This window comes from Pogona vitticeps, chromosome 5, assembly GCF_051106095.1.
Source record: "Pogona vitticeps strain Pit_001003342236 chromosome 5, PviZW2.1, whole genome shotgun sequence".
NCBI lineage: Eukaryota > Metazoa > Chordata > Lepidosauria > Squamata > Agamidae > Pogona > Pogona vitticeps.
Genome location: NC_135787.1, coordinates 186,026,371 through 186,038,917, shown reverse-complemented (window position 1 = coordinate 186,038,917; position 12,547 = coordinate 186,026,371). Strand labels below are relative to the sequence as shown.

General features: G+C 43.5%; 1 protein-coding gene across 7 annotated transcripts in view; it reads right to left on the bottom strand.

The window, feature by feature from the left end:
- Positions 1-12,547, bottom strand: part of SOX5 (SRY-box transcription factor 5) — a 918,192-nt gene that overhangs the window by 53,289 nt on the left and 852,356 nt on the right. For all 7 annotated transcript variants that reach the window (XM_072999722.2, XM_078376420.1, XM_078376419.1 and 4 more), the window contains one exon: positions 9,595-9,772. In XM_072999722.2, the coding sequence (XP_072855823.2) occupies positions 9,595-9,772 (178 nt within the window). The remainder of the gene's footprint in view (positions 1-9,594; positions 9,773-12,547) is intronic.

Genomic DNA, 12,547 nt, shown 5'->3' with positions numbered 1-12,547 from the left:
ATGATAAGGGCTGCTAGCAGAAGAAAGAGAACATGCAGGAATGGCAGAGATAGAAGGGAGGAAAGAGACATAAAACATGAGATGTTGGCTTCCTACTGGATCTCACTAAAGACCTACCCAGTTCAGTATTCTGTTCACGCAGAACCAACTAGTTGCCTGTGATGGGCTTACCAGCAGGACATGAGTGCAATGGTGCCCTCTACCTCATACTCCCCAAATCATCATCATAGGCATCCTTCAGTCCCGAGAGACTATGGTAACGTGCTATATATGGAGGACTTGGAACAGCGTCTAGTGTTTTGATGCTGTATCTGAAGCTGGAGTGTCCTCTCCATGGCACGAAGTCTGGGTAAAATAATATGGAGGATAAACTATTGCCCAAGCAGCAAATCCCCCCTCTCCACGTCGCTGAAGTAGTCCAATGGAAAAGGCAAGAGCCAATACAACTGGTTCCAGCGATGTCGCAGGAGTTGACAGAATGACATGAACTGCCTCTGGGACTCCGGCTCTGGATTTTACCTCGAGGTTAACTCCTGAAGCCTTTTCCATCAGTGGATAGAGCCACAAGGCAGTGGAAGTTTGAAATCGGAGTTTTCCTTCTCCTAGATGGGCTGCCTCCCAAGGCTCACGAGCCCCACCTACCCACCATTCCATACATCTGTGAATTTGCTTACTCACAGAAGAATAAACTTACAATATGTATCTATAGAGAGAGAAGTATGCTTCCAGATACTGTATGCTAGGCTAGACACGAAAAGTTGGCCATCATTTCATCCCAAGCTTCTGAACTTCACACAGGCATGGAAAGCGCTGCTGTTGGAAACCCTATAGCAGACTAGAGAGATGTCATCAACAAGATCATACGTGTGTTCAGGTATTAGGGATATGCTGATACTTCCCTTGGGCAGGAGCAGGTGCTATATCTCTGTGCCTTCTGTTACCGATTTTGTTATCTCTCCTACACATGGACGCCAACAAGTATGACTGAAGGAAGATCCTCCAGGATACTTTATATTTAAGCCAGGATGCTAACGATTCAGGCTCAGGTTTATTGTGGAAAGTGTCCATGGATAAAGGACATCTCCCTTTTCAGACTTGACGTTCTCCTGGGTAGGAGGGTGGCAAAGCAGGAAACAGAAGGGGTGGGGTAGAGTATTTCCCCCTACAGACAGGTTCTGAACATCTGAATTGATCTTCTTCTGTGTTTATAAAATAACTACCCTCACTATTCCATTTCCATTTAAGGGTGCCTTCCTCCAAGTCCTCTATGGGTACAGGGACATGAAAGGGACTCAGACATAAGACTTGGAATCAGAAGTGTAACAACAGCTGACTGAACTTTTATTTGTGAACAACAGCGATAACTCTGCTCCACCAAGGCTGCCTATGTCTCCAAGCTCAGGTTGGTCTGAGGGCCTTTCACAGTCTCTGCCAGGGACTGATTCACGCCACCCTCCCTGGCTGAAACAGGAGTAATGGATAGATTCAGATTTAAGGGTGTGCATGTTTTCCTCTGCATAGCACCTAACGATGTAAATTTGTACAGTTGCAACCCTATATTGGATGAAGTGCTGTACAGTAAATTGTGGAAATATAATTACATTTCCCTGAGTGTGTAAGTGGGCTTATTAATTGCAGCAGCGGGGGTGGGGGCGGGGGAAGAAGATTAAAAATATCATACATTCCTTCCTGAAGCCTCACAAATATCTTAATAGAGCGCAGGTGCTGATGCTTCGCTCTGAGTTATGGCGGCTGAGCGGATAAAGCGCCACCACAGAATGTTACCTCTGAAACGAACTCCTTATGCATCACACTCAGAAATGCATAGGGGAAAAAATATTACAGAACCCCACACTTCACACTGATCCCTAATCTGCTAGTAGTGGGTCAGATGTTCCCTGTTTGGATGACGTGTGTACTCTCTCTCTCTCTCTCTCTCTCTCTCTCTCTCACACACACACACACACACACACACACACACACACACAGAGAGAGAGAGAGAGAGAGAGAGAGAGAGAGAGAGCAGCAGCTGCAACCATTCCCTTTTATATTCATTACAAGCACACACTGATGTTCTTTAAATCTGACCTTTCTCCCCTTTCGTCTCTTCCCTCCCCTTCACACAAGTCTAGCCCATCGTGTGGTCTATTAGGATCCTTGGGTACGTTCTTTGCCAAAATTTCAGGGAAGTGGAGACCTTAAATCCGGGATCTATTCAGACAGGGAAATAAGCACCTACTGACCATTTCACGACTTGACCATTCTCTTGGTCATCTCCATATCTTTTAAACTAGGACATCAAAATGGCATTTCTCTCTCTCTCTCTGCACACACACTCCCTCCCCCTCCCCAGAAAAAAAAAAGCCCTGAAAACTCTAATATGAAATTGCCCGGAAAAGGGGCTTCTGTCTGTGACATGAGGCTAAATCTAACCAGATCTATTGGGGAATTGTAACAGATGGAGGGGCTGTGAGACAGAAGGCTGGCACTAATCGCACACAAAATGACCGGCTTGCCTCAACATGTTCCATGGATTCCAGAAAACTTTACACCCTAATCCATTTTTAGAACAAAAAACATCTGGGCCATAAATCCTCTAATCTGCCAAAACACGCTATTAAATCCCATGATTTGTTGAAAAACACTAAGATTAAAGAAAGGAAATATAAAATGGCTAACTGCCGCGTTAGGAAAGTGTTATTAATACACTCCCCTTTTGTCTCAATTATGAATGTTCTGTTCCTAAAGAGCCTTGTCTAATCATGTCAGATTACACATCCTTGTTGTATTGCTTGCGCCTTCTATCTGATCTGCTGATTGCCGAAGAATGTGCAACACTGTCTTTCTTGCACTCCGGTTTGAAACATTACAGGGGAGAGAAGCTGGTGTCAGATTAGTTCAGACTTGCGCTGCGGGAAGGTTTTGGCGGTGGCGGCTGCTGTGTGTATACGAGTCTTCTCCTCCCTCCCTCCCTTTCTAAAATGCTTTTAAAATCGTTTGGAAAGAAACGAAGCTGGCATTTCTCATTTCCTTTTGAAATCAAAACCTACACGTTTGGAAAACTTCCAGCTCGTAGGAGTTCTGAGGGAGGGTTCGGGGGAAAAAAATATATGTTTGAACTACAATTCCCAGAATACATCAGCCAGCGTTTGTGAAGTTTATTTTCCAAGCTCTGCACTTGGGTCAGATCCATTCTACATACAACGCAGACGCCGTTGGTTGATCCCAACTGGATCCCAACTGGCAGCAAATGATGGGAGTACATTGAACTACTTCAGATCATCTACCGAATGGCCAGGATTGGGACCCGGGTCACAAGACTTGCTCCCAAGTTGGATTTAAGTCACACCGGTGACTCGACTCAAGACATCACCCCCCAAATGATTAGGATTTGACTCACGATTCAGAACTCACCCACCCCTCCTTTTTTTCCTGGAAGAAAAAGCTTGGTTTTCATAGGGACTCTGACTGGAGGGCTTGGCACTCAATATTTGGTACCAAAGATCGGACTTGGAATTTGGACCCAATTGTTGGCCAACATCCCTACTGAACAGTTCTTTTGAACACCTCCCCCCTCACAACATACATATATATTAGAAGCCTCCCTGAAAATGAAAGAAAACTGGCAGGAATAAAAGGGCCCTAGCTTAGGTGAATGGGAATCTATGCTGATTCTCTACCTGTCTTCCCATTTGTCTGAGCATGCTGGTTGGGGGAATTCTGGAAAAGTAACTTTTCCAGGGCAGAGCTGGCATGGAAGAGGGAGGGCTGCCATCTCTTCCCACCTGACCTGAATATTCTTGCCATGTAAGACAAGCAGAATTGCCACCACTTTCACAGTTAGAAAAGTACCGTAAGACCTAGCTTTACGTCTGCCATCCGCATAACGGGTATAATGGCATTTTAAAGCTGGATCGGATGATTCTCAGGGAGGAAGATGCTTATTCGGCGCTTTGATCTTTTATTTGAATTTGGAATACACCCCAATCCCCGCATGGCACAAACAGTGCAAGATGTGTAGAGAAGGGGAGCTGATTAATAGAATGATGATCTTCAATCCTTTCCTGAGAACATAACACAACATTGGGGACAGAGAGCACGGACATGGTGTAATGGAGCCGGGGCTCATGGGCTAAGGCCCAGTGACTTTCTGATTAACAGGGGCTCTGATTTCACCTGCCTCAGGTTTCTCTCTCCTCTCTGAACTTAGCTGCGGTTTTCATAGTATCTGAGGTAGAAATGGATTTTCCCAGGGGAAGCATATTGTTGTTCCCAGCTGTCGCTACTATAATGCACTGTCATTGTGGGTGGGCATTTAAGAGCCATTACCTTTACAAAAGACCCGCTCTTCCATTGTTGTTACCAACTGAACCAGCTGCTTGCCTTCTTCGGACTCTCACTGTGCACAGCAACTGACTATAAGGATAATTTCCAAATTTACCTCTGCACCACTGAGAAGGAGGCTTCTATAGAGGCTCCGAGTCATTTTAGAGCTTAACACATCTGATTCTCCATCAGACATGTGAAAATAAGAATTTGCAACATGGGTTCCTGACAGAGCTGAGACACACAGTGAGGGGATTCACGTGACTTTTACTGAGGACGTCTGCGTATTAAAACCACACGCCTGGTTCAGTAAAGAAACGGAGCATGTCAGCATGAACTGTTTGACTTGATTCTCCTTTGAAACTGGCCATATCTATGTGAGAAGGTAGTCTGTCATTTTTCAAACCATTTTTAAAGATGCAGGGCAGCTTTCAAATATATGCGCTCACAGCTGCATTGAAAAACATTAGGATCCATTGAGTTTTTGTGATAATCCACTTCACCACTTGCACAGATCTGCTAGTATCTCAGAAAATCCCACAGTATGATTTCTGGAGAATGCAGGCATAGTGAGATTAATTCTCGCATCTGCCAGCAAGTTAAACATTCACAATGGAATTATTACTCTATTTCTCAAGCAGTGAACCTGACAGAAAGGTATCCAAAATACTGTGGTGCCCTTGATTAAAGAAGGCATGGTGCTTATAAACTATAATATCCTCTTTTTTTCTAGAACGGTTGGCTGAAGAGCAGGAAGCCTTGATCTTTTGCTGATCATTTCGGTGGGGTCTCCTTCCCCACACACTGCCTACGTTTGAGAATATTTGGCACTACACAGTGAAGTGGAAGGGGGAAGAGGGAGGGAGGGAGGGAGAGAGAGAGAGAGAGAGAGATGTCAAAGCCAGAAAAATCTAATTTTTTTAAAGGACTTGTCAAGATGTTGGAGTGCACGAAAATGATGAATATGATGCAAGTACAGTTTTGGCTGAAGTCCTACTTCAATTGGCATAATGGGGAGTTATGCCTGAAGATGTTCACACAGGAATATGCTCAGATAGTCTGCGTTGAGCGCCCAGTTGCGCAGTTGGTTCTGCAGTTCATCTGCGTAACTGCTTTTTATTTATTTATTTATTTATTTATTTATTTATTTATTTATTTATTTATTTATTTATTTATTTATTTGGGATATGATTTCCGCGTTGGAGCCAGTTTTAGTACCTTCAAGTTCCTCAGGTATAGTTCTGCGACGTAATCAACAGACCTTTGTTTAGTTTTTCTCCTTATTCATTTATTCATTGGCTTGGTGGTATATCATGGGTTGGAAAACGTAGCTGCATTTTGCGAAACGTATTTCACGAGAGGGAGTGGCTAAATTGCATATATAGCCAAGGAAGTGAAGGGCAGTCTCTGGGAAAAGCAAGGGGCAATCGGTTGGTATTATCCTTAGTGATTTGGGCTATGAAGGAAAATAAGCAAAGCCTACCAGATGTACTGTACTGGAGACTAGGAAAGGAAAATAATTCAAATACATTTCTCTGTCCAGCAGCACTGGTTAAGGGTGATGGACCCCCATGGAGTTCAAAATCTGTGTATTTGTTCCCCCTAATGTAACTACAAAGCATAAACAACTGATTCACACCAACGCACACATGCAGACAGATCTCTCCTGACCCGTTTCAGGACTTCAGAGACACCAGTTCTAGCCTCCATTGAGTCATAAACTCACTGGGTGACCTTGACCAATCCCAGCCTGACGGGATCTTGCAGGGCTGTTGTGAGATCAAAGGGAGAGCCACAGGCACCACTGGGGGAAATTCAGGATACCACAAACGTATTAATTCTGCTTTTAACATGTGGTTGACCGTCCCGCCACTGTTCAAATCCATTTAAATCTATTTTACCTACTGTAAGTAGCTATTGCTTAAAGAACAAGGTATAAATCCCTAAAACAAATAATTAACATGACATGAAATGTTTGGCATGCAATATCAGATATTTCTTGTTAATCTGGCTGCTGTGATTGATCAAGGAATTGGCTGGCAACTACCACGGTGGGAAGGTAACGGCGTTCCATGTCTAGTCGTGCTGGCCATGTGACCACGGAAGATTGTCTTCGGACAAAACGCTGGCTCTATGGCTTGGAAACGGGGATGAGCACCGCCCCCTAGAGTCTGACATGACTGGACTAAATGTCAAGGGGAACCTTTACCTTTACCTAATATTTTAAATTTTGTATACACATATAGCAGGTGTGGGCCATCTTGGGGGCCCCAGGGTCTGTTTTCAGATCAACTGGCAGTTCAGGGGTGAACCTCCTCATGGCCGAAGCGGGAAAGGCACGTTTGAATTGGCTAATTTTTTAATTTAAAAAGGGGGGCAGCTCTGTTTGAAATAAAAATCTCTGATGTCTTGACATGGGGAAAGGCGGTGCATGCAGCTGGCTGGATTCAGTGCTGATATAGTAAAGTGTTGATATATTTTCACATGACACGCCTTTATGTGTAAGGCTTAGAGGTGGGCATGAACCTCAGTTTGGAGGTTTGTTCCGGTTCGTATGCACTAAAACCACCTCTCTGGCCAATGCTCCACTAGGAAGGCACTTTAATCCAGGTTAAACTCCAGGTCTGTCTGAACCATATCCAGCTATGCTGTTCGGGTTAAATTTATTTGTAGGCAGTCCTCAAGCCACAACGAAGCAGAAGGGCCAAGCTAAGACACGACTGTACAAAATTACAGTGAATGACGACCATGCTCTTTTTGACACCAGCACTAACTCTCTGAGATCGAAATCCTATTGCATAGCTGCACTTGTGCAACTTGACGTTGAGCATGCCATTGCAAAACCTGCACAATGGTGGAAGTTGCATCCAGGAAGCAATTCTGTAGGCACAGCTGTACAGTCAGTTGTGTGGTCTGTTTGCTCTTATTTACATGGTTCATTTGTGTGGTCAACTGTGCAGTCCATTGTATGGTTCATTGCACAGACCCATGGATAGCTTGGGTGTTGCTCCCTGTGAAAGGACTCAGGTGTAACTTTACATTGAGTGCAATAAGATTTCAGCCAGAAATTCAGAATCATCCTGACTAGGAGGAGTCCACAGAAGACACTGAGGGATAGCTGATAGCAATAATACCATATTTTCTGTGTATAAGACGCCCCCCACTTTTATAATCCAAAATTAAGAAATCTAAGTGGGGCTTAGCAAGTGCAGGGGGAAAGGGATCAAAGCACTGCAGGATCGTTTTGATGCCTGTTTTCCCTTCCACTTGTTTTTGTTCTCTCCTCAGCTTACTTCCATGTATAAGACAACCCTCAATTTTTAGTATAAAGATTTTAGACAAAAGAACAGTCTTATACATGGAAAAATACGGTAATTTTTGAATTTGTATCCAAGTGATGTTCCTTCTCTCTTTTGGCAATCAGGAAGTGGCCATCCTTGTTGGTAGTACTTACAATGGGCAGCAAGATGTTCTTTTCCACCATTTCCCAACTATAACTCTACCAGCAGCTGCCAGTAAAAAAAAAAATCTCCTACTTAAAGCAAAAGGGAGGGGTGGAAGAGTGGGCTTTATTATCCCAGACAGCACGCACAGCGATATCATTCTATAACCTCAAAAAGTCCCTTTCTGTATCTGTCCCACAAAGATATACGGTGGTGAAGTCCATGTCATTAACAATAACTTAAGTATGTTATCTTTTGGTCCACAGTTTCCCATGGTTTATTAATGGTATAACACATTAATTCTCCTTACAAGAGTGACCTTTACAACTCCAGTCATCCTCACAGCTTTTATCCAATTACATTATCACTCATTACAGGTACAGCCTTTCAAAATCTACATTTCCCTAAAAGGGAGGGGGCATAATGGGAAGGATTCCAAAGGCAGGAAAGAACCAGAAAGTGGGAAAGAAAAGATTTTATCTGGAAAATTAAGCAGCGTTATGCAGTTAGGCGAAGGCTGATCAAAGCAGCTTAGGGCACCTTTCTATGCCTTGAGTAGAACTTGCAGAAGTTACTTTTTTCAGATGGCAACTCCATGGGTCATATTAACTGGCAGATTCAGGAAGTTACGACCTAAAGAGTACCTCTTCCAAGCTGTTGATGCCAGAGAACATACAGTTGTGCCCCGCTGGACGATTACCCCGCTCTACGACGAATCCACATTACGTCGACACTTTTGCAATCATTTTTCGATTGCAAAACAATTTTTTAAATGGGGGAATTTCGCTTTACGTTGATCGGTTCCCTGTTTCGGGAACCAATTTTTCACTTCACGATCCTCAGCAAACAGCTGATCGTCGGGTTTCAAAATGGCCTCTGGCTTTCAAAGTGGCCCCCCACTGTTTTCTAGGATGGATTCATCGCTATACAGGCACCGAAAATGGCTGCCATATGGATGATCTTCACTGGATGGTGAGTTTTTCAGCCCATTGGAATGCATTGAAGGGGTTTTCAATGCGTTTCTTTGGGATTTTTTTGTTTCATTTGATGATGTTTTTGCTCTACAGCGATTTCGCTTGAACGAATTAACCATCAAGCGAGGCACCACTGTATCTGGTGATTTTTAGTGGAACAGCACTCTTCCATCATCCTGTCACATGTGTGCAATGATACCTGTACACATGAAAGGGTCCACCATTTGTACCATGGAAAATATTTCACCAGATAGAGAAGAGGGACAAGTAAACTGTGAGCACCCAATATAGCAGGTGGCTAGGTTTGAACAACTCTTAGAAAATATACTTGGTTCAAAATGCAGCCTGCTGATTATTTTGTATGAAATGTTCTGATTCTATTGCTTTAGTACCATCATTCCCTTCCTTGAGCCCCCAGATGTTCTTGGACTAAAACTCCCAGAAGCCTCTTCACCACTAGCTGTGCTGGCCAGGATTTCTGGGACTTGTAGTCCAAGAACATCTAGGGACCGAAGGCTGGGAACCAGTGCTCTAGTGCAATTCTGGTTGCACAACATTGGCTAACTCCTACTGTTTAAGTGAGCACATAAAGGCAACTGCACAAGTGGTAAGATGTGTTTTGCTGACTGTCCAGCGTACAGCCAGACGTCTTCTGCTGTCCTATTAAACATGTAACCATCAGTTGGCAATATGTGAAAGTGCACAATTTCCCTTTACCATACAGTTTCCCACTCTAGGAGTCCGTCAATGCCAGTTCTGCTTCAGATCTTTTAAGGCCCTAAATAATCCGGGACCAGAATGCCTTAGGAATCATGTGCCAACGAGTCAAAAAGAAAAGAAAAGGGACTTACCTATTGTGTTGACTCTTGCTGAAGGACTAGCTAATGTTGCTGGCACCGAAGATTTCAGGGAGCTGCTCCCACTGTTTAATCTCAGTGCAGGCATGTGAGGAGAGGTGGGCGATGTGGGTGACTTGCTGTCATTGGTCTTGGGTTTTGCTGAGAGGTTCAGTGGTTGGGCCACATCATCCTAAGTGGGTATAAGAAGAACCAGCCAATGAACCAGATTGTGCTATTTCTACTACATCACCAGAGCATGGGGAAAAGACAAACATGCATGCAGATAAATCCTACTGATACCAAAACATGTTACACAGGGTTGAGAGGGATGTAACTGTGCTTCTGGGGGTGGGGGTGGGGGGCAGGAGAAGAAAAATTTAAGACTGTGACCAAAATTGAATCAAAGCAGCGTAGACACAAGCAGCATAATACCGAAAAGTACAGTGTGTGATTGTGAAGGAAGCTTCTAGAGGAAGAAAACCTCACTTGCCATATCCTATGATTAGAGATGGTGGTACTCGTATTTGTATACGAATACCTCTGCACAGCTGGACGTAATGAGGGTCTGCCCCCCCCGGGGCTGGACCGCCCACTCACCTGTCTGCCGCCAGCGCCAGCTCCGCTCTCCCTTCCAATTGCTCTGGAACTCCTGATCGACTATCTACTCCTGGCAGGAGGAGGGAAGATGAGTCGCCCTGCCAGGCTGACGAGTGGATAGCCGACTGGGAGTTCCGGAGCAATTAGAAAGGAGAGCAGAGCCAGTGCTGGTGGCGGACGGGTGAGTGGATGGGGGTTGTACCTTCATCATGTCTACCTGTGCGGGGGTATTCATATACAATACCCCCATCTCTACATATGACACTGATTTACTTGTTTCTCATTTAAAAGTACCCAAGGCAGCTTCCAGCAATTAAAAGATAGTATTTAACTTAGTAACAATGAGTACACAATACTAAAAGGATCAATGAATACAATACAAAAAAAAGCAACACCAAAACACATTGAAAACAATAAGACACTGAGGTCTCTCGTTAAGACTGTCTAAATCAGTGGTTCTTAACCTTGGGTTACTCAGGTGTTTTTGTACTGCAACTCCCAGAAGCCTTCACCACTAGCTGTGCTGGCTGGAGTTTCTGGGAGTTGCAGTTTAAAAACCACCTGAGTAACCCAAGGTTAAGAACCACTGGTCTAAATGAATGAGACCAAGGAACAGAGACACTGTTCCTTGCATCATTACTGGACACCAAGCATCAAGGAGAGGATGAAGCAACATTGCTACTGTTAAGATTCTGGTCAAGATGTCGGGCGAGGCAACACGGCATGGGTTCCTCGGTCTCTTTGAAAGATTCTGCCTGTGGTGTGAGGCTGAAACTTTCTTTCAGTTGTGGTGTTTGTAATTTGCTCAAATTATGATTTATGTGAAACAACTGCTTCGGCAGAAAACCAGTGTCTGTTCTTGCTACTGTAGTATGTTTCCAAGCCCAATTCAAAGTTCTGGTCATTAACTATAAAGCCCTATACAGCTTGCGTCCAGCTATCTGACGGATTGTATCACCCTAAATGAGCCTACCTGGCTTTTAAGATCTTTTGAGAAGCCCTTCTCTAATAATTTAAATGAATAAATGAATGAATGAATGAATGAATGAATGAATGAATGAATGAATGAATGAATGAATGAATGAATTCCCCTTATGAAGATAAGCAACTGGACACAGCCATTATATTAGGAGAGGCTTGCTGATCAGGAAGATCCAAACAATCCAACCAATGCGGCTTATCTTACTATTTATTTCTTTATTTAAAATAGTTACTAACTCATGCAAACAAGGCAACAGTTACGACATTTTTATACAGATGTGAAGAAATATTGCTAAATTGTGTGTTGTTGATGAGACAAGCTATCTCACCATGTGAGATAACCTGCTGAGAGTCATTAAATCCCTCAATATTTCTTTTCTCCAACATGAGAATGAGATGGGGGGGCAGCTGAGGTTTTCCGCCATTTTGAGCAAAATGTCTCTGCATAAAGCTACAGCCTTGTCCTTTGCGAGGCACAGCACAGATTCACAGTAAGCACAAAAAGTAATGGCGTTGATTTTAAAAAGACACAGACAACCCATCCAGTGCTTTGAACTGTCAAAAGCCCAAAGACAGCAGATCATTGTCTCACAAACGAGGAGGAAAAATTCACCATTTTTCACATGCAAAGATTTCCATTCCAAAATTTCCCTCTTTCAGTAAAGTTTATGGAAAACACCCATGAAAAGTCTACAGAGTCCTGTCCTCTGAAGATGCCGGCCACAGAGACTGGCGAAACATTAGGAAGAAGAACCTTCAGAACACGGCCAAAGAGCCCGAAAAACCCACATCAACCTCTACAGACTTTCTCTGTTAAAGAATGTCTTTCTCACTTCTAAAGAAGAGACAGACATACCACTCCTAACTCCAGTTATAACTTTATATAATGTCTCACCTAGTTATAACTCCATAACTTCTCACCTAGTGTGGACTCGGTGCGGGAATACACTAAACTCTCAAGTTTAATCCCTTGCCATTTATGAACAAACACATGCTGTACTGACATGGGCAAGAAATAAGCAAACTGCTCTCAGAATCTGTATAGTCTGCACTTCATGTCTTGTTCATGCGGGACTGTGAAAGAGAATGAAACGAGGGGCAGTGTGTGTGTGTGTGTGTGTGTGTGTGTGTGTGTGTGTGTGTGTGTGTGTGTGTGTGTGTGTGTGTGTGTGTATGCACATGTGAGTGTTGTTGTGGTGTCTGTATATGTTATTATTTATACCTGTACTTATAAAGTAGCTATACTTTTTAATAGTGTATATCCATACCGAACTACAAAGAGCCCTGATGATTAGCTTAAGAAGATTCTGAACAGGTGTCAAAAAATTTGGGATGAATGTTTTACTCCCTGAATGTTCATATTCTACAATCTGTTCTGTCATGTAGA